We start from the raw sequence: 23,290 nt of genomic DNA, 5'->3' as shown, positions 1-23,290 counted from the left end.
AGAAAATTATGTCATAATATTAATTTCTATATTATTTGGTATTTGGCTTACAGTGTAAACATTACACACATTGTTATTAATAAATGACTAAATGCATTTTGTAAATAATTAATAGCTGACTGAAGTTGGCTTAAACTCCTACTAATCAAATTTGAAATGAAAACAAACTTGTAATGAATAATATATTATTTTCAGTGCACTTGACTGACAATTGTTGAGGGACAAATTATTGGGACACACGCACCCCGGGGCCAGAAATCAAAGTCAGATGCTTCGCCCACAAAACACCCGGGCGGCACTTTAATGCTCAGGTTAAGTCAATTCCACTTTCACCGCTCACTTTTACCTACCATTTGCCACCCAGAATTTTCCGCCCACCTATCACAACATCCTATCTGCATATTTGCGGTTGCAAAACTGCTGTCTTGCTTTCAACTTGGTCGCTTGGGTTTTGGGCAAACTATTTCAGTTCAACCGAGCATCAAACTGAAACTCGACTGGAAATTGTGTCAAAAATTGAAGAAGCAACAGTAAAAATGGGAACACTTGACGAAAGATACAAATGGAGAACATTAAATCTTAAGATACTTTTCCTTTGGACAATAAACTCAGTTGCAAATATAAAATAGTAGGTAAAAGGAAAATGTACTCTGATGATACACTCCCTTAAGCCATAAACTGCAATCCTCTTTGGTTGATATTTTGCAAGATTTTTCTACGATAATACGTGGCTTGGAGAAAGCTATAACCTTAAATATATGATTTGTTAAGGAAAATTGTGAGTTACTTTAAGATACATATGTCGAGATATGCGTTAGAAGTTTTATCTTTCTGTTTAATGCCACTAAAGGTGTTTACCGAAAAGAGTGTGTGTGTGATAATTGTTAGTTTTCGAATTTGTACACTGCTAAAAATAAAGGTCGTAAGTCTAAGTCTGTTCTGCACTAAGTTAAAAAAATTTTTTTTCGCTTTGAGTTTTATCCATTGAAAAATATGAAAAAAATAAATTTGTTTAAGAATTTGTATGTGACTATTGTTAAAATTCATTCTAATATCTAAAAATTAAAGTTTAATTTAAAACGTACTTAACTTAAAAATCATACACTTAAATCAATTATGTTCATTTAATATTTTTCACACCTATTATAATATTTTAATATAAAATATTTGTATTGTATTAAATATTTTGGAATTTAATATTCAGATATTTGTTTTTACTGTTCCATTTTCTTATCAGTCCATGTTTGTTTTTGATACATTTATATGCTTTAAGAATTTTTCCTTGTTGTTTAATATTTTATCAATTTTGTTATTGTTATGATTTTGTTTTTGTAAATGTTAGTTGAGGTGAAAAACCACATATTGGTCGCAACCAAATTTTATTTCTAAGATTTTAATGCCATAAATAAGATAAGTAAAAAGATATTTAAATATGGACAGCTTTTTTTTCAAATAAATTATTTTAATAAAATTCTTAGTATAATATATATAAATTACATATCCAAATATCCAAATTATATCCAAATATAGGTTACCTAAATTCTAAATATAATATATATAAATTAAATATTCAAATATAGGTAAGCTAGCTGTGCCGAAAGTTGTCAAATCATTTTTTCAGTCAATGTGCCCTATACATTTCCTAGATCAGCCAGTATAGCTATGGAGCCTGACACGTGTGGTCATTCCGGGAGCTCGACTTTCGTTAAAACTTCCGTCTCGGACGAGCTACAGAAGTCAGAGTCAAGCCAGGTCGCAAGTCGCCAGATCGGAAATAGTAAGGCAAAGACCAATGGCGAAAAGCAGTCGGGGAGCAAGAAGTTTTCGGAGCAGCAGACGGCCGAGCTCAAGTGGAAGATGTTCACGGACGAGGAGTACTCCGATTGGAGAGCCTTCAGCGCCGACGACTGCAAGGTGCCGCTGCGTTCGTTCTTCTCCTACGTGGAGGTGCAGCCCAGTTCCGTGGTCATCCGCGTTGCGCCTCCCACGAAACCGGTGCCGCAAGTGCTGGCCAAGATGATCGAGGGCAATCATGGCGCCTACGCGCGCATTCGGATCGGACCGCACAAGTTCCGGTGCATCCCCAATCTGCTCAAGTGCTACTCGGTGTGGTTCGCCAACCGCGACTGGCGGATGACCCGCTTCCAGTTCGAGGAGCGTGAGGTGCCCGCCCGCGGCTTTGCGGCGCTCTACGAATGGCTACGCACCGAAAAGGAGCCGGAGCTGAGGTTGGTGGTGCCCTCGCTGCAGGCCGCCCGCCACCTGCAGGTGCACCTGTTCGAGAAGGCCTGCTGGACGGTGCTCTCCGGCGAGGCGGTGCGCGAAAAGGTGGCCTTCTGCGTGTACCTGAAGGCCAAGCGGGTGCCAGAACTGGCCGACCTGTGCCACATGATGTTCGGCCGGCTGCGCTACTTCTTCCTGGCACTGGTGGGCAGCCCCCAGTTCCTGGCCCTCGAGGTGGATGTGCTGGAACTGTTACTGCGACGTGACTCCATCGGCGTGAACTCCGAGATGGAGGTGTTCTTCGCTGTGCTGCGGTGGTTGGGTCACACGCCAGCCGATGTGCCGAAGCGGCTGCCGCACATGCGTCGCCTGATGAGCTGCGTCCGCTTTCACCACCTGCCCATGAGCTTCCTGTTCAGCCTGCGAGAGTCATTCAATCGGCCGGACAAGATGGAACTCTTTCGGCCCGATCCCGTGCTGCTGGCCTTCAACTCGGACACCGAAATGATGACCATGATGGAGCACGCCCTGTCCTTCATCGCTGTGCGCTGTCAGTACGAGGATACCGACGAGTTCCTTGCCATCTGCGCCAGCCACCGCATCGGTGTCGTCTTCCCGCGCCACTGGGTCTGCCACACCAAGTGTCCGTACCACCAGCGTTCGCTGGCCTTCCCGTACCAGCACCGCTTCACCGCCTCCGACTTCGGCGACTACATCGCCGCCATCCAGACGGACTGGGTCGGCCTGGGGCCGGCGGACCACGGAAAGTCGCTGGTCCTCGATCTGGAGGTCGATCCACTGCTCACCAGGCAGTCACAGTATAAAGCTAATCGTGGCTTGTAGACCATCTTTTATATCATTAATTCTAACAGATTAATTTATTTTCTATACAACTTATTTGAACATCAGTCGTGATATGATCTAAGCCTATATATTCTTAATAAGGTAATTAGACGAAACATTCGCCTAGAAATTATTTCTAAAATTAAAAGAAACGGTAGTAACAGTCCTTAGACTTCATTAAAAATACAAATTAAAACATAAGTGTAGATACTTTTATTTTCGGCAATAAACTTGAATGGAGATATAAAATAGCAAGTAAAAGAAAGATGTATTCTGATGATTTACCTCTTTAAACCAGGATCATTATTTCTCCTTTGACTCTTTATTGATAGTTATAGTTTTTTGTTATATATTCGCTTCAACTTACCAATCGTTTCGTATTTGTATTGCCTACCTCAATGTGATTTTGATATGTACTAAACTAACACCCATATCTTGGGACTTTAGCACCTAAAGCGCGTTATCTAGCCATATAAAGTGCTTTCACCAATAAAAAAAAAAAAACCCTCTTTAATGATAGCTCCCACAACAAAGAGAAGCGATATGAAAATAAAAACTGGCAACAGATGAAATTGCCAATAAATATGAAAGAATTTCGAAAGCATGTGCGCAATCTGAAGAGGAGGAAAATGCCATGGAAAATGCCAACAACAATGCCAACATTGACACCGAAAAATTGTTGAGCGAGAAGTAAGTCACGAGGAAACCCCAAAAATGAAAGCAAGTAGGAAAAACAGAAGAGGACAAGGAAAATTGCGTAAAAAAAAGGAGAAGCAGTCACAGTCAGAGTCAAAAGTCTGGCGCTTTTAATATTTATTTACTTTTCCGTAAAAAGCTTCTAAAAATATATCAAAACAAAGCAGACTTTAAAAGCCCACTAATGATTAGCCAGCAATTAATTAAAATTTATTTTAGCTTAAGCTATCAAACCAAAAAAAAAAAAAACAAAAACAACAGACACAAATTGGAGTTCCAAAAAATGTGTCACCCACGCACAAAGAGAAATGGGAGCGAAAGAAAGTTGGAGAGAGCGGGAGAGAATTTCCCCCAGTGACCCAGTGAGGAAAATGAGAGAGGAAAGGCGAGAGAGCCCAGAGAGGGAGTGGTGAGTTCCGAGTCTGCAAAGAGCCTGAGAAAACTCACCACGGGCAACAGCTGTCGCTGTTCTCTCGAAATCAAAAACAGAAACAGAAACACAAACACACACACACACACACACACATAGTCACAGATGCTGTAGGAAAATAAGGAAAAACATTGAAAGGACTGCCACAGTTTTTCTCGCTCTCTTTGCAACATCCCATGCAGTGCATTGTTCGACTGACTTCACTTTTGAGGGCTTCCTTTGCCGTCTCGAAACAGTTTTCGTATTTCCAATATATCCAACGGTTCCCCTTTGTCTCAGCTCCGATTTAATGAGTTTTCTTCTTTCGGCGTGAAGTCCTGTGGCGCTCCTCCAGTCACCTTCCTGCTGCGCCTAATGGCATTATGGTAGCTGTCATACTCGTACCCTCCATCGCAAATCGCAGCCGATCCGGCTGAATCAACTCGATTCGAGTCACACTTCATGGCTGCTGGACAGGACATGCACTCGCAGAAAATATCCACTGCTTTAGCCATCAGAATGCGTCGTAACACAAAAAGGATAATGCAGAAAACGCCTCGAAAGGCTTCGATTTGCATAATCAGAACAAAATAATTATATACCCTAAAATCTTGTTCCCCAATTGCATTTTGTATTTTATTATAAAATTTCATCCTAACGCTACAAGTTTGGAACTTATAAGTTAATACTTAAAACTAATTTTCCTAAAAACTAACCTAAGTCGCCTTCTATTTTTACTTTAATTTACGTATTAGTATTTTTTAGGTGTGTCATTAATTTTATCTTGAATTGCGTGGCACTGCTAATATTTTTAAGATGGTTGGGAAGCTGATTCCATGATCGAAATTACGACAATTACGACTTAATACTTTTTTTTTAACAAGTATATTTTTGAAACTGAAAATTGATTATTGTTTATTTTTATTGCATAATAAAAGAGTGTTAAATTAAATTGTATTGGAAACTATAATACTTAAAACAACATGTGCTTCATATTTTCAAAAATTCAGCGAACCTTTATATTTTTTTGTTAGATTATTTTTAAAAAAATTTAATGGAACAACAACAGAAAACACAAAATAAACTTAAATATGTTCAAAAATTTTGGAATTATTAAATTAATTTTGGGTATATTTTAACAATTTTTGAGTTCACTTTGTCTAAAAGTGTTACTGTTTAAGATTTATCTTAACATTGGTCAATTAATGTTTTTCTCAGTGCACTCACACACACACACACACACACACACACACGAACTCAGAAGGACTCACACAGAGGACAGCAAGGAGTCCAACAATGCCAGAGTGCCGTCTTGATTGACAGTTAAATGTCAAGCTAAACAGTGTGAAATCTGCAGGATTGAGGACAAAGGCAACACTGATTGCTAGGCGCATTGCCAAATGCCTTCGTATTGTTTTCCCACCAACCACCCCCCTCCCCCCCGCTCCAGTGGCGATGCCTTTTGTTTCGATCGCAATTTCCACCAGAGAGCGAAAAAACCAAAACCCAAAGGTGCAGGCAACTAACTATATAGCCCAGCTATAAAAAAAAAAAACAACTGTCCGACCAACAAGCAAAGTTAGATTGAATCGTTACGAAATTGACACTTTCACTTCGCTTTCACTTCGAGGGGTGCGAGTCGTCGAAATTTATGAAATTCGAGTAGCCTCTAGTTTTTGAAGAAAACGCTACCCGAGAATTGTCCCGACATCGAAAATTGCTGCTTGATTTGTGGGCCAGGATAACGAGGGTTTCGGCGGGGAAACGAAAAAAAAGGGGGAGGGGAATGCTTTGACAGCGGGCACAGACCAAAAGTCAGACTTAAAACTCGGAGCGGAAATGAGAAGATTATAGAGTCCTGCAGATGAAAAAAAAAGCATATTGTTATACACCGAATTTTACTTTCAATTGTTGAAAAGCGATTCAAGGGAGTCTTTAAGGGTATTAGAATTCTAACGGTGTCGAGTTTGCTTCAACATCTTCATTTATACCTTTTTAAGAAGATTTCACAGGACTTTTGGGAACTAAATGTTCTTTAACTTAGAGATTCAAGTATGGTCAAAATTATCCGAATTGTTTTTATTCAACAATGGTAATCCTTATTTAAATTAATGTTATTATCTTATGTTAAAACATAGCCATATCTTATTAGCTAATTTTATTTAGTACAAAAATATGCGTAAATTAAATTATCTATGCACTTTATAAATAACTAGTATATCAGAAATGTTACTATCCAATGCTTTCTAATTAAATAAAATTATTAAATACAAAAAGGTACGTAAATAGGATACCTTAATAAAATAAGATAAATAAGAAATAAATAAAATAATAAAGTAAGTAGATAGTATATCAGAAATCTTATTCAATAAAATTATTTATTACAAAAGATAAAATTATCTGTACACTATACAAAAAGCTACTATTTCTGAAATGATATTTAGTGCAAACAACGAGTGGCCATTTTTATATCATGGCTTTTAATTCAGTTAAGTTAAGCCTTTTTTACAATTTCACTTTTTTCCCATCGTTCAAAGTGTCCTTTTAATTCCACTCGACCTCATGGGATACATTTTCTTTCCATTTTTTTTCCCACTCCTGATCAGAGATATGGGTTAATCCAACTTCCGTTTTAAACACAGTTGCAAGTGCTAATCCAAGTTGTCGGCATCTCGAGAGTTAAGCATCTCATCTTCATCGGCTTGGGCTTCCATTTCAGCTTCAGTCGCCTGCAAATCCAAGCCACTTTGTTGGGTAAACAGAGGCAAATTCTCAACACTTTTATCTGAGATTGAAGGGGACATAAACATCCTTTTGAGGAGCTGGGCATTCACGTATCCGTGTATTCGTATCGCCCGGAATTGCACTGCAGGCCCCTGGGCTGTCATCTCGATGGAGATATTATCTAATTCCATATTCCCACCCCGCCCACGCAAACCAGATCTCAATGCAAAATCCAATAGTCATGCAAACACACACACACACACACACAAACACACAATCCACAATTGAAGAAGATTGAGCAGATTGAGGAATTGAAAGGAGACTCCAAGGTAAACACTTGCGGATGTTCAAGATTAGTGGTGATGGTGGTCCGGTTCGCCAGTATCCTTCGATATTTGCTTTAAAAGGACATTTTACAGCCATCGGCAATTCATCTTGTCTTTTATTTCCTCGGTAAAGGAAATAAAAAATTTGTTTGTCAGTTTGCTAGCTGATTCCCAAATGTCTTTATGAGCCTTGTGCATTGTCCTTTTTCTCCTTTTTCTCCTTTTTTTTTTTGATTTTCTCTTGGAGCGGAAGCAGGAAACACTAACATGTAGGTAAATGTCAAGTCAGCCCAGTTGGTTGCATTTCTTTCGTATTTTTTGTTCACTGATTGTTTACATTTTGGCGTATTTTGACAACTAAATTGGTCAACGAAGGACCTCGTCCTCGTCTCATTTGCCACCCAAGGTGAGCCACCCAGCCGGCTCCGTGCTCCCTATAAATTAAATGTCAACTACCCGCTTTCCGATTTCGGTTGGCCACATGTTCGATTTCCGGCTGCCACCTTTTCATAACCCACAGAACTGTGGCCACCACTTCTATGTGAACCGGACTGAACTGAGCCGTGCTGGATGAGGATGTGGATGTGGATGAGGATGTGGATGAGGATGAGGATGTTGCTGTGGATGTGGACCGTCTCGAAGGTCGACCGGGCAATTACTTGGCCCGGCTGAAATGCTGAAATGCTGAGACTGAGACTGAGGAGCAGAACCAACTGCTGCAATTCCAGCCAGAGCCTTTCGTCCACGCTTCCTTTTCTCGATTCGTCCTTGGCTTGTGCAATTTTCTTTGGGCACAACTGTCATTATGGACTTTGGTCAGGCTACATTCAAGATTTGTTGCAGTTTATTTGGCCAGGCGACTGGGGAGGAGAAACCGCAGCCGCTTTTCGACTCCGGCATGCGGAAAGATATTTTCCCATAAAAATTGGGTTAGTTGCGGAATTTTCTTATATTTAATATTATATACCTCAGCTTTATTGCTTCAATTGGGAGGGGAAATAGTTTTGAAGGAGTTTGGGTTAAAGGGCAAATTCTTACTACTTTGAGATATACAACTATGCATTGAATATTTTAGCCAACATGTTTGCTGCAAACCTAACAAATTATATATAATACTTATACTTATCTTACAACTTTAAAATATTATGTTCATAAAGATTATAGTAAATGAAATTTAAATAAAATTATTATATGCTAAACAAACGTTGCAAATAGAAATTAATACAAAGTTAATTTGCCTTTTAAGTTAATATAAATATTAACAACAAAAATTATTTTATGCATTTAGCACTCAAAAATATTAAACAATTTGTGTATTAAAGTTAATGCTGACTTTAATTAGATTCTGATATATCTTTTAATGAAGAGTGATTGAAAATTCTCATGTCCCTTTTGTAAGTACAAAAGCAGCTTCGACTTCATTTGTGTCAGCTAAATGCCATTGTATTCCATTAGATATTTTTTTAAAAGTGTATTTGGAGATTAGGGTAGCATTAGCTCCCCCCACACTTCTCACCCCAATGATGGACACTTTTTATCCTGTTCGTATCTTTTGGATACGGATCCCCGACTAGTTGGACAGATATCCTAGGAATATTTTTAGCTTTAGTTTGCTGCTAATGAGCAATTCATGTCAATTGCTAATTAGTGCGCTGCAGATTCTTATCCGCCTGTCCGAGCTGCCTGAAATGCCTCACTGACTGACTTATCCGGCCATTCGGTCTGGCCATTTTTATGGCCCAAAGAAGCTCCCGGCCAGCGAGACACAATGGCCGAGAAATTAGCAAACCCATGGCAAGATAAGTCAATTAGGTTTGGCTTTATAGCTGCTGCTAGTGAAAACAAAAGGAGCGGAAAAAGGCAGGCCAAGTCGAAGGAAAACCAAATCAAATAAAATGAGGCCAAAATAAAGGCAACAATTAATAAACGCAAACAGAGTGAAAGAGAAACGACAAACGAGGACGAGCTGATGCTGCCAAAGATGCCAAAAAGGATAGCGGAATGGGTGATATGGGTGGGTGGGAGATAAGCGGGTTGGCATTGGGTGGCATTGGGTGGATGTGGATGGCGGTGGCTGTGGGTGGTGGTTGCCTGTGACGTGTATGGGCAATTTAAGCTGGCATCGGACAAGCAACTGACAGGAGGGAACCGAGTCCGATGTTCTTGTTACCGAGTCCTGCGGCCCCCAGAGACGCAATTGTTACATTTAATTGTGATTTTTGTCCTTGGTGGAGGGAGCAAGGTGCCCCCGCCTCACCTCTGCTTACATTGAAAACAAAACCAAGGTCTTTTAGGTTTTTTTTTTTGCAATAATTTTAGGTAGTTCGCTAGGAGAAGCGTTGAATTAAGTTAAATTCCCATCATGTGTCAAACAAGACAACATTGATTAGTATATAACAGTACATAACAGTCCTAAGTTAAACAAATATTAAAACGAAATTCGGTAACGTAAATAAGTCAACAAAATCTCCTGAGCACAAACAATCAAATACATTTAATAGTCATTACTAATGTTATGATCTTAAGTGATTTAATTCATATAATGATGAACGCCTTAAATGTATTAAATGTGTTTAAGCTCTTAAAGATTTATTTCTGAACAAATAATTAAATCTAACAAAGTTCACTCGTCTATATACCTAACGCAATTCTATTATTTATTGTTCGCATTTATAAAACATATTGAATGAATTGAATAGAAATGAAATGAAATTTATTTAATTTGGTGTTGAATATATTTTCTTTTATATCAAATTATCTAAGGAATGGCAGTTTGCCTAAAAAACGTTTAAATTAAGTTTAACATTAATTTACATACAAAACCTTAAGTTCAATAAAAATGAATTTTTGTATATACTCACCTTAAATAGTCCTTAAAAAATGCCGTGTTTTTTTTCGGGTGCACCCGTAAAGCTGCTTGGGCCCCATAAAAATTTGCAACCTTTCTTTCTGGCTTTCCCCTTGGCTTTGAGTGAAAGTAATCCGAATGCTGTCATTAGGCCAAGTCCACAGCACTGAGCATAGAGTCACAATTAAGATTGACTTGAAATCCGTCCAGACGTGAGGCTAATACCACGGCAAGGACATCCACTGAATCCAGCAAACCAATCCAATCTCCAGACCGAGAGTTATGGCTTTGTCGAAAAGTGGACTCCGATTCGGGTCCGCTTTGCCCCCAGCCTCTGGTTGTATCTTGTGGGTCATTTCTCATAATTTTCCACAGCTCGAGAATTATTGCAAAAGTTAATATTAATGACGTTGATGAAAATCTTGTCATTCGTGTTACCAAAAAAAAAAAAAAAAAAGCGAAAGAAACCTCCGTTATGGGGCACATAAATAAAGGAGCTGCGACCAGGACCACGGACAAAAGCCAGAAGCGTTCGCCAAATTGATAACCAGCGAAAAAAGAATAAGAGCGGAGAAGAAATATTCCTCCTTGGTTGCATGTGCCACCACCACACAAAGGAAAGCGAGCCACAAAAACCTCGTCCTTGCCGCCATTTACATTTGAAAGAGCCTGCGAAAGCCTGAAGGTGAGGAAAATAAGGGGCACACTGACAGAAAATAAACTATCAAAAACTGGACACAATAAGTTCTCCCTCAGGCGTGAAAACAAAACAGACATATTGATGGAAACAAGTTTTTGGTTTTTTAAAATAAATTGCAAAACATTTCAGTTAAACTTGAAAAAATACTTTCATAAAAAGTTAAAGCTTTATTTGTAATAAAAAAATTACTTTTAAACTATATTTGCTGTTAAGAAAAAGGAAATATAATTTACAAAAATATTTAATATTTAATTACTTAAACCATAGGTTTCAATACAATTAAACACTATGTTATTTTATATGTAAATATAGACAGTTTATCCGTTTTACCAAATTTTAGCAGTATGGAAAAGTATTAGAAAATAAGGAATACTATGTAAAATATGTCAAAGTTTTTCTCTGTGCAGGAGGCTTATTAGACTTGGCTGCTGTTCGTGGCTCTACTGCTGCTGCTGCTGCTGCTGCTGCTGCTGCTGGTGATATAATTTTAATAACTTACATAATATATTCTTTTGTGTGGCCAAGCCACATAATTGTTAGAAACATTAGGCAAATCATTAGCCCAGCACGAAAGTGGGTGGCAGGCGTTCGCTTGGCTGACGCAATTTGGCAGAAATGTTTTTGTGTTTGCTTTTAGTGGCGACAAAAATATCTCTGTACCCACATACCCATGGATATGGGAAAACTTTCGAGCCAGCTAAGGAAAATTACTCACAGATAAAGTGCCCAGGCCAGCTGTTTTTCTTGGGAATTAGTCATGAAAGACGTCGAGTTTATCAAGGTTACTATGCGGTGGCAATCGCTTTTGAATTTGTTGGCGGTGATCCATCAATATTTTTGCTTTCAGACAAATATTGAACAATTAAAGTAATTCAAGGCAATGGTGAACAAAACAAGGAACAAAGGATCGGATTCCTCTTATAAAATAACCTTTGGAAGATTTTCTTAATGGAAGATTGATTAACTTAAAGGAATAACTGAGTTTTCCGAAGCAAGAGCAGGTAGGACTCTTTTTTCAAATACAAATTGTCACTTAAAGATAGCTAAAAGAATAAATAATAATTTTTAAATAACTTAATATTTATTCATATGAATACTTGTTAGGTCTACACACTTAATTTATCAAATGGTATGTTTTTGGTTCAATATAATTAGGAAATAGAAAAAAATTTAAAGGAACCAAAAACTACAAAAATCCGTATTCAGTACTATATGTATTGTTTTGATAAATATTAATCTAAAATTTTTTAATAAAATTAAGCTGGTCTTAACAGTATATAAATGCTTTTCTGCAGCGAAATATATATCTATACATTTTATATATTATTATATTTGCATACTTTGTCTGTATATTTTAGGGCACGTTTTTCATATATTTTTTTTAGAGTCGCAGGTTCCTTCCCTAGCTTTTCAGATCTCAATGCAAAGCAATCCAGGCAAATCCCCAAACACATAGCGCCCAGCGAAACCCCATAATGCTGGTGGCCCATAATCATTATCATTAACCTGATGGGGAAGACAGTTTTTTGCTGTTTTGGTGGCGAAAAAGAAGTCATGAAACCACAGGAATTGCTACATGAGGCGCAAACAAAACAGTTTAATTAAAATTATTATTGTAATTTAATGGAATGTGAGGAATTATTATTATTTTTATATGGGCTCCCCGAACAGGAGCAAAAACAGCCAAAGGACCTCTGAATCCAGGATCCCAAACACACACACACACACACACACATACGTAGACACATACACACCCACATGGCATAAAAATAAATTACGTTTGTATGAAGATTGGCGCTGGCCCATGCACATCATATATTTTCATTATCAAAACAGAGACAGCAGCAAAGTCGCCGGTTCGGTTGGCATTGGCAGCAGGGGAGTGGTGCGGGGATATATCTCCGAATCGGCGGCAAAAAAATAAAGGATAAAGGATACGGCATACGAAAAGGGCAAGAAAAATACGAACGAACGCCAGCTGTTTGATGCGATTAGAAGATGCGAGTCGGAGAGAAAGAAAAACATCATTTTCATTTTCCAGCATCCGCCGAGGCAGAGCGAATTTCCCTTTAGTCATGCTCTCGCAGTCAACGGTTAAATTCCCGCCTGTGCAGAGCCTGTCGGCTCACGTTGCTCTCTTTCCAGCGCTCCTCGGCTCGCGTTCGGCTTTTCGGATTGTCGGGAATTCGGGGTTCGGCATTTCGAGTTCGTGGCCGACTCTCCATTTAAAAGAGAAGTTGCGCACGTTGCGGCAGTCAGTCGAAAGTCAGCCAACGTGCGCGTTACATTACGAACCGGAAAATTCGGCGCTGCACCACAATCGAGTCCCACACACACACGCACACACACTCACACAGCCCAGAGAAAAGTGGGTTCAACCAAGAAAACAAAAAAAAAAAGTGATAATAGAATTCGCGCCCGCAGCTAAATTAAAATTCATCAAAGGTTCCTACAGTCGCGACGTGTAATAAAAACAAACCTTCGAAAAGAAAATTCATATTTCAAGCCGAAAACGAATAAGAAAATAAGAAAAATACCAAATCCAAGCGAAACTCAAACACACAAAGTGCTAGAAAATGTGCCGGGTGTAAAAGAGAGCATAATTAACTAACGAATTTGGGGGTTTGCGATATAAGCAAAAAATCTTGGCTTGAAGTTGAGGGAGCACAGAAGCCGAAAATATGTGCGCAGACTTTTCTTTGGCCAGCCAGTGGAATTGATTTTCTTTTCGTTTCTCCCACAATCCCCCGTGCAACTTCTTTTCCCCGCTCCCCCCTCACCAAAAACCTAAACCTAATTTAAACAAAAAAAATGATCTACTATATGCTACTACTCCTTCTGCCCGCTGTGTTGGCCCAGGATCAGCAGCACACCACGGAGTCGCTGTCCAGCAAGCACCAGCAGATATCGCATTCGAATGCGATAATGGGCGAGGCCGGGGTCTCCAACTCGCAGCTGATGCAACCCTCGACTCCGGCCCGTACCCTGCGACCTTTGACCGCGGGCGGCGGCGGCGTGGGCGGCGGGGGCGGGGGCGGTGACCCATCGCTGTACGATGCGCCCGACGACTGTCACTTTATGCCAGCGGCTGGACTGGATCAGCCGGAAATAGCGTTGACGTGCAATTTGCGAACGGTGAACAGCGAGTTCGATACGACCAACTTTAGCGTGATACCCGCCGAGCATACGGTGGCGTTGCACATCCTGTGCAACGACGAGATCATGGCCAAGAGTCGCCTGGAGGCGCAATCCTTTGCCCACTTGGCCCGGCTGCAGCAGCTGTCCATACAGTACTGCAAGCTGGGGCGTCTGGGTCGCCAGGTACTCGATGGCCTGGAGCAGCTGAGGAACCTCACGTTGCGGACGCACAACATCCTGTGGCCAGCGCTGAACTTCGAGATCGAGGCGGACGCCTTCCAGGTGACCCGCAGGCTGGAGCGACTGGACCTCAGTTCGAACAACATCTGGTCGCTGCCGGACAACATATTCTGCACCCTGTCCGAGTTGTCTGCCCTGAACATGAGCGAGAATCGCCTGCAGGATGTCAACGAGTTGGGCTTCCGGGACCGCAGCAAGGAGCCGCCGCCGACGAGTGCCTCCACCGAATCCGCCTCGGCCTCCAGCACGGAATCGGCCAGGAAGGGTAGCAGCAGTGCCAGCAGCAGCAGTAGTTGTTCCCTGGATCTGGAGTATCTGGATGTGAGCCACAATGATTTTGTGGTCCTGCCAGCCAACGGCTTTGGCACTTTGAGGCGACTGCGTGTGCTGTCGGTGAACAACAACGGGATCTCGATGATTGCCGACAAGGCATTGAGCGGCTTGAAGAACCTGCAGGTCCTCAATCTGAGCTCCAACAAAATTGTGGCCCTGCCCACAGAGCTGTTTGCCGAGCAGGCCAAGATTATCCAGGAGGTGTATCTGCAGAACAACTCGATAAGTGTGCTGAATCCGCAGCTCTTCTCCAATCTGGACCAGCTGCAGGCCCTCGACCTGTCCATGAACCAGATAACCTCCACGTGGATCGACAAGAACACCTTTGTGGGTCTCATTCGTCTGGTGTTGCTCAACCTGTCGCACAACAAGTTGACCAAACTGGAACCAGAGATCTTTAGCGATTTGTACACGCTGCAAATCCTCAACTTGCGTCACAATCAGCTGGAGAACATAGCAGCGGATACATTCGCGCCCATGAACAATCTACACACACTGCTGTTGTCGCACAACAAGTTGAAGTACCTCGATGCCTATGCATTGAACGGACTGTATGTACTGTCGCTGCTGTCGCTGGACAACAATGCGCTGATTGGCGTGCATCCGGACGCCTTCCGCAACTGCAGTGCCCTGCAGGACCTCAATCTGAATGGCAATCAGCTGAAGACGGTGCCGCTGGCCCTGCGCAACATGCGCCACCTGAGGACAGTGGATCTGGGCGAGAACATGATAACCGTGATGGAGGACAGCGCCTTCAAGGGTCTGGGCAACCTGTACGGCCTGCGTCTGATTGGCAACTATCTGGAGAACATCACAATGCACACGTTCAGGGATCTGCCCAGTTTGCAGATTCTGAACTTGGCCCGCAATCGCATTGCAGTTGTGGAGCCGGGAGCGTTCGAGATGACGTCCAGCATTCAAGCCGTTCGCTTGGATGGCAACGAGTTGAGCGACATCAATGGACTGTTCAGCAACATGCCCTCGCTGCTCTGGCTGAACATCTCGGACAATCGGCTGGAGTCCTTCGACTATGGCCATGTCCCGGCCACCCTGCAATGGCTGGATCTGCACAAAAACCGCCTCAGTTCGCTGTCCAACCGGTTCGGCCTGGATGCCGAACTGAAGCTACAAACTCTGGACGCGAGCTTCAACCAACTGCAGCGCATTGGACCCGGCTCCATACCGAACTCCATAGAGTTGTTGTTCCTCAATGATAACCTGATCACCACCGTGGATCCGGATACCTTCATGCATAAGACCAATTTGACGCGGGTGGATCTGTATGCCAATCAAATCACCACGCTGGACATCAAGTCGCTGCGGATTCTGCCAGTGTGGGAGCATCGTGCCCTGCCGGAGTTCTACATTGGGGGCAATCCCTTCACCTGCGACTGCAACATCGACTGGCTGCAGAAGATCAACCACATTACGTCGCGTCAGTATCCCCGCATCATGGACCTGGAGACCATCTACTGCAAGCTGCTGAACAACCGGGAACGGGCTTACATTCCGCTCATCGAGGCCGAGCCCAAGCACTTTTTGTGCACCTACAAGACGCACTGCTTTGCCGTGTGCCACTGCTGTGAGTTCGATGCCTGCGACTGCGAGATGACCTGCCCCACCAATTGCACCTGTTTCCACGACCAGACCTGGTCCACCAACATTGTGGAGTGCTCCGGTGCGGCCTACTCCGAGATGCCCAGACGGGTACCCATGGACACCACCGAGCTGTATATCGATGGCAACAATTTTGTGGAGCTGGCCGGTCACTCGTTCCTGGGTCGCAAGAACCTGGCCGTGTTGTATGCCAACAACTCGAACGTGGCGCACATATATAACACCACATTTAGCGGACTCAAGCGCCTGCTGATCCTGCACCTGGAGGATAACCACATAGTGAGCCTGGAGGGCAATGAGTTCCACAATCTGGAGAATCTGCGCGAGTTGTACCTGCAGTCGAACAGGATAGCCAGCATAGCCAATGGCAGTTTCCAGATGCTAAGGAAACTGGAGGTCCTCCGGCTCGACGGCAACCGACTGATGCACTTCGAGGTGTGGCAACTGAGCGCCAATCCCTACCTGGTGGAGATCAGCCTGGCCGACAATCAGTGGAGCTGCGAGTGCGGCTACTTGGCCCGTTTCCGCAACTATTTGGGCCAGAGCTCGGAGAAGATTGTGGACGCGTCGCGGGTGAGCTGCATCTACAACAATGCCACCAGTGTGCTGCGCGAGAAGAACGGCACCAAGTGCACGCTGCGCGATGGTGTGGCCCACTACATGCACACCAACGAGATCGAGGGTCTGCTGCCACTGCTCCTGGTGGCCACTTGCGCATTTGTGGCCTTCTTTGGCCTGATCTTTGGCCTCTTCTGCTATCGCCACGAACTGAAGATGTGGGCCCACTCCACCAGTTGCCTGATGAACTTCTGCTACAAGTCGCCTCGGTTCGTCGACCAGCTGGATAAGGAGCGACCCAACGATGCCTACTTCGCCTACAGTCTGCAGGATGAGCATTTCGTTAACCAGATACTGGCGCAAACCCTAGAGAACGACATCGGTTACAGATTGTGCCTGCACTATCGGGATGTCAACATCAATGCCTACATCACGGATGCTCTGATCGAGGCCGCCGAGAGTGCCAAGCAGTTTGTGCTGGTGCTGTCCAAGAACTTTCTGTACAACGAGTGGAGCCGCTTCGAGTACAAGAGCGCCCTGCACGAGCTGGTGAAGCGGCGGAAGCGGGTGGTTTTCATCCTGTACGGCGATCTGCCGCAACGTGACATCGACATGGACATGCGGCACTATCTGCGCACCAGCACCTGCATCGAGTGGGATGACAAGAAGTTCTGGCAGAAACTGCGCCTCGCCCTCCCACTGCCCAATGGTCGGGGCAACAACAACAAACGGGTGGTCTCCGGTTGCCTGTCGGCGCGCACGCCCTCGGTGAATATGTATGCCAGCAGTCACGAGTACCATCAGGCCAATGGGAATGGTGGCGTGATTCCGCCACCCAGTGCCCGCTATGCTGAGTGTGGCGGCAACAACTATGCCACCATCAACGAGTGTGGAGCGACGGCAGGGCGTGGCTATAAGCCCATTCCCACGTCTGCTTCGGCGGCGGCGGCCGCCTGCAAGTTCAACACCATGAATCAGCTGTCCAAGAAGCAGCAACGCGACCTGAGCGTGGCCGGCATGGCCAAGACGCTGGAGCACCAGCATCACGGCCATGCCAGCCATCAGGCGGCCAGTCGACGGAGCCAGCACGAGTACGCGGTGCCCAGCTATCTGCCCAGTGCCGCTCCGGCCTACGACAGCGTGGACTATGCCAAGCAGCAGCTGCGTAGCAATGCCAACGGCTGCGAGTGCATCAATCTGGGCACCGGCAAGCGGCAGCCGGCGAAGGGAGTCGCCGCCGCCGCTGGACTGCCCTCCAGCTTCAGCTCGAACTTTGTGCCACCGGGCGGCGGAGCCTCGTACAATTGCAAGAAGTCCTGCGCGTGCTTGGGCGACGAGGAGCTGCTCTGCAGCTGCGGCGGTGGCGGTGGCATCGGGGTGAACCTGCTGGAGAGTGGCACCCAGAGCAGCGTCACCATGAGCAGCAGCAGCAACAACAGTCGCCAGCCAGAGCTCACCCACTACGAGTCCAATCTCAGCCTGAACGACGACGACGATGAGGACGAGGACGAGGATCAGGATCAGCAGAAGAACCTGTGGGCGTAACGGATCTAGGTCTAGTTTGGGTCTAGGGGGCTAGCAAAACAGCAGGAGACAGACTGCGCAACCAGTGAATTTATACAACTTAACGGAAAACTCTAAACTAAACATAAACTATAAATTAACAATGAGTATATATATATATATAAAGAGGCAGGCAGTTAGCATACTTTTTGGCATGGTTCAAACAGACTGATACTTTTAGTTCTTTAAATAAATTACAATTTATGACCCTGTAAATAGCGCCAGCGGAGATGGAAACTATACCTTAAAATGAGATTTCAATAGTTTAACCATTGTAAAAAAAAAAAAGCACACAAAACGGTTTTTATATAAGGGCCTGTACATAATTATGAATTTAATATAAATCCTTAATTTATTTAATATTACATAGCTACCACAGACGTAAGAAAAACCATGTTGAATAACAAAATAAAAATGTACGAGAAACAAAAAAAAAAAAAACAAAAACCATGAAAAGCATCCCAATCGTTTTCCACTTTCCCCAGATAGTCAGGAAAATTAATTAGCATGTAAGGAAATTGTACGATAAACATCAAACAATGCCATTGGTAAACATGCAAAAGGAGCAGCAGGAACACAGCAAAAATTCGCACCCACAGAACGCGTGAAAAATGCAGCAAACAATAAAAAGTCATAATAATAACTGCGATGAAAACACACACACACACACACACACACACACACATACGCCCAGAGAAAATATGAACGCGTAATAATAATATTAATAGCTGACACTCAACGAATTGAAAATAAAATTATAGTAAATCATATACCCCTCGCCAACACTTGTCCCTGGCAATGCGATAATGATGAGCCGACCGCCCGATGAAGCTGCCGTTGATAACAATTAAGCTCCCAAACGAAAAACGAAAAACGATCGGAAAATATGAATAAAACGCCATGCAGTTTCGGGCTTAATGGCTTCGTATTTTTTCATTTAAGCAACACCAATGTCATTTCGCATAAAAAGTAGGCTGGACTAGCGATTTATAGGACTGTCCGAAAAGTAATTACAGTTTACAACGACTTTTCCATTATTTCCTTTTCAAATTAAACCCTTTTTTTCTACACTTCCCCATTTGTGTTTTACATCGATATCGCACAATTTTTTTCTACTTAGAAGTATTTGTTTTCAACTCATTGAATCGACTATTTTATTAAATGCACTTGATGATAATTCCCAAAGTATGTTTGATATGTATGCATTTGCATTTTGTTTTAATGTTTTTACCCGTTCCACAACAATCGGTTAAAGAAACTGTCAGAAGGCGGAAAATGAAACAAAAAACAAACAATCAATCGAATTGAGCATACTTTCAGGCTTTTTTTTTGCTGACATGTTGTTCGCTGCTCATACAAAGCATTTAATGAAATTATTTAATGGCATGCCATTAAAATAACAAAAGAGCAAATAAGAACAACAGCAATGTATTGATATTGATTGAAAAGGGAGCAGAAACAGCGGCAGTAATCGGAATGGAAGCAGTATTATTATTATTTTACATATTTTTTTCATTATGCAAACAACAAATAAAACATACATGAATAAATAATGTTTTCGCATGTCTGGCTGCGAAATGTACATATATAAATACCTATATAAATGTATACAATAAAACACAAGTTTCATGAACTAAATACAACAAAAATTGACCCCAGATGAATTTATTAAAAAATAAAAAACACACAAAAACACAAAAACAACAGCATATGGCCTACAACAATTGAGATACTACTAATAAATACTCAATAAGCATTATAACTATAAACTAAAAAACTGAACATGCATTCAAAATTTTGTTTAGTCTAAGTTTTGTACAGCAACTGTCAAAAATCCCCTGCAAAACAAAAATAAAGAAAAAGTTACTCGCAAAAGTTTTAGCTAAATTTAAATAAGCAAGAACATCCAATGGTAATAAATTGCCATTTAAAATAAAATTTCACTTAAAACCAATTAAACCCAATTTTAAATCTCCATTTTATAGAATTCACAAGATGCAAATACAAATATTACATTTTAAAGTTTAAGCATTTCAAGTCACGTTTACTCATTTTTCAACACGTTTCATTCCCGAACACTCGCAAAACACAAATGCAACGATGTTAGAGCAGCAGAAAAAGTGACAGAATACCGATAAATATGGATAAAATACTTTATAAGATTTTTGTGTTCCTAAATGCCACTTATGCAAATTAATGTCGATTTCTATGCATACATTAACATATACGAAATATTGAGCCGCAGCGGAAAAATGTGTGAAAATATATTTCTTATTTGACAATTTTTGTTTAATACGAACATGGCCCATTATTTAGTATGTAAGTGAAAATTTATTTTAAATAATCGCAAAACTAACTGAACAAGCGAATGAAGCGGACGAAAAATGGACTCAATGAAGTCAAAAGAGAAACAAAACAATATGAAGTCAAGCAACAATAATAAACAAATTTATTTCAAAAATTGAAATCAACAAGCGTTTTATTTTCTGGGGGGAACACGGTTAGATTTAAAAATGTAGTTTTGAAAAGTTAAATTGAAGGTTAAAAAGCATCGTTTTCAACTAGTTTTTAAATTAAAATATTTAGTCCTTTACTTTTGCAAATTACCACAAACATACTTTCTAACTTTTCAACCACTTTGCCAAATGAATTTTTATAAGCTTCTGAAAATGCTTTTTAGCTTTGTTAAGATAATCTTCAGTGTTTTTGATTTGTTATGAATGAAATCAATTTAAATCTTTTGTCCTCTGTAGTTATTATGATTAATCATAAAAAGCATGGGATGGTGATCAGTACAAACATAATAAAAAATCCTCGCTAAATGAATTTGTTCACAAATGAAGTCTGCGTTCTGTCTACGAATCGCTTTTGTGTCTGTGTGGCGAGTGTGTTTGAATGCACTTTGAGTGCATTTCGCGTGCCACTTGATGCAACCGCAAGCAATTCATATTCATATGAAAAGTTTTCAACAAACACACATACGCACAGCAAGAAAAGTAGGAAAATTTTAAAAACAATTTTTTACAGATATCTTTATTCAAAATATTTATAATATAATTGTATACTAATTAGATGTTGCTAAAACATTCGGTATTGATTTTTTTAAAATAAACTTTTAATACTTTATTACTATGTTATTAAAGCTGTACAAGAATATTATAGATTGCATTTAAAAATTACAATTAGAGACTTTGTTTATGGTTTTAATTAGTTAGTTTAACATCAATATGTAAACGAAGTTTTAAGTTTTCCGAATTAGTGTGTTTTTGTGTTGGCCAAAAATATTATTTTGTCATAGTTAGGATATGGTTAGGGAAAAAGAAAATGCTTTTCATAGACACTTTTCCACTGTGTAGAGACACGCATTACGCAATGCTATCCCCATTTCCCGTCTTTTCATCGCGCACTCGGCTCCTGTTCCTGTTTATCCTTCCTGTCCTTTCGAGGTGTTGGCACGCACTTTTACATTGAGTGGATGGAAAGGGGATACGGGATACAGGATACAGGACACAGGACAGAGGACAGCGGATAGGAGGAGGGGTACTGACCACACCCATTTCGGCCTGGTCGGCGTGCTCCTCGCAACGGGAAAACATGAACTATGCATGCAGCTCAGCGCAGGATTAAGAGACACACACACACACAGAATTTAATTTCATATAATTGCTTTTTCCAAAGTCCATTTAAATTATAATGCCTGCCGGGGGGGCGGTGCGTTGGCTCTTCGAAAGGGAGGTGTGGCATCGCATTGATGCATATTTATGGCATACGCAGACAGTCGTCGATGAATTGGTATTCCTTTGATTTGTTGTTCCCGCATTTCTCGACTGCAATCGCTTTTGGCACTGCAGTTGCAATTAGACGGTATTTTCCATCATCGGCCATAATTCACAGTTATGGACATGTGTTTTTTTTTTGCAGTTGATTTTTACGCTGTTTGTGTTTGCATTACTTCAGTTTATTAATGCAATGCAATTAGTGAAAAATTTGTCAGTTAATGGCAGGCAACAGAAACCAAATAAATAATACGCCCTCCCACAGAGTGTCCCAATTTTAATGCATTTTAGCAATAAATAATAACACACACGCACCGACAAACACATACGAATAATAGATAGCGAACAAATTAATGCCATTTCTATGGCAAAAGCTCATTAATAAATTGCCAAAATTAAAAGCTTTTACTTTAACAGCATGAAAATACAAAATTAAGTACGGTATCTGGGTGACACAAATTAAGTCAAACAAAACTGGGTCTCATGCGCAAATAAACATAACAATATGCTCAACCATAGAGTCGAATAATTACAATTACGGCTGAACAATCTCTTTAGCTAAGTTTTGCAATTACGCAATTAATTGTGGCTAGCTCTGAACCACTTTTTAGTTTGAAAAGGATGAAGAAATGGGCTACACTTTTAAAATAGAATAATTCTAAAAAAAAAACGTTAATAGGCCATCTGAAATAAAATTAAAATAATATGAAACTAAAGCACCTAATATACTATCTAAAATTAAATGAATTTAAAGAGCGCCTCCTGAAACTCCGAGAAATCTCGTCCCCCAAACCAATGCCACTAATTATGTCGGTCTACTTCAAAATACCTCACAAATAACCTTGTCCACTCCTGTCTGCTTTACTCGAAGGTGCAAAAGTCATTCATTAATTTGATTTGAATCTCCTGCCGAGCTCGGCAATCTGATGAGGTCACAATGGGGCAACACAAAAGTGCGGTGAGTGTCTCTATTTCCCAAGATCCTTGTGCTGTTCTCACAATTTTGCCTTAGTTTCGTCGCACTACACATAAATCCGAAAGAGCTGAGCATAATAATGTCATGTGCTTATGTTTTATGCTTGCGTTTGCTTAATTGTGAATTATGTATAACCTCATAATTTGGGCCGAGATAAAGGTGTGGGGCTGTGTGGCTGTTGGGTTAACAGCATTTTAATACTCCCACCCGGGTGAGGCTATATATCAGCTGCCACGCCTCCTCTCCGGCCAAGGTCCTTCTGTGCTCTCAATAAAAATCTCATTCGCTGACGCATAACTTTTACTTTTAATTAGTTGTAT

At 41.5% G+C, this 23,290-nt stretch overlaps 2 protein-coding genes across 2 annotated transcripts; both read left to right on the top strand.

Moving 5' to 3' along the window:
• Window positions 1-1,646: 1,646 nt before the first annotated feature.
• On the top strand, window positions 1,647-3,282 carry LOC108136033. Its single transcript, XM_017256965.1, has one exon. It carries the CDS (start codon window positions 1,663-1,665, stop codon window positions 3,064-3,066), a length of 1,404 nt encoding a protein of 467 aa, XP_017112454.1. The 5' UTR covers window positions 1,647-1,662; the 3' UTR covers window positions 3,067-3,282.
• Window positions 3,283-13,028: 9,746 nt separating this feature from the next.
• Window positions 13,029-20,685, top strand: LOC108136114 (toll-like receptor 6). The gene has a single exon (XM_017257094.2). It carries the CDS (start codon window positions 13,581-13,583, stop codon window positions 18,198-18,200), a length of 4,620 nt encoding a protein of 1,539 aa, XP_017112583.1. The 5' UTR covers window positions 13,029-13,580; the 3' UTR covers window positions 18,201-20,685.
• Window positions 20,686-23,290: the final 2,605 nt, after the last annotated feature.

This window comes from Drosophila elegans, unplaced genomic scaffold, assembly GCF_018152505.1.
Source record: "Drosophila elegans isolate 14027-0461.03 unplaced genomic scaffold, ASM1815250v1 contig_208, whole genome shotgun sequence".
Classification (NCBI taxonomy): domain Eukaryota; kingdom Metazoa; phylum Arthropoda; class Insecta; order Diptera; family Drosophilidae; genus Drosophila; species Drosophila elegans.
This window is presented reverse-complemented; position numbering and strand designations above follow the sequence as displayed.

Bases quoted from the DNA above. Each gene is read 5' to 3' on its own strand.
- LOC108136033 (XM_017256965.1), top strand. From the start codon at position 1,663: ATGGAGCCTGACACGTGTGGTCATTCCGGGAGCTCGACTTTCGTTAAA.
- LOC108136114 (XM_017257094.2), top strand. From the start codon at position 13,581: ATGATCTACTATATGCTACTACTCCTTCTGCCCGCTGTGTTGGCCCAG.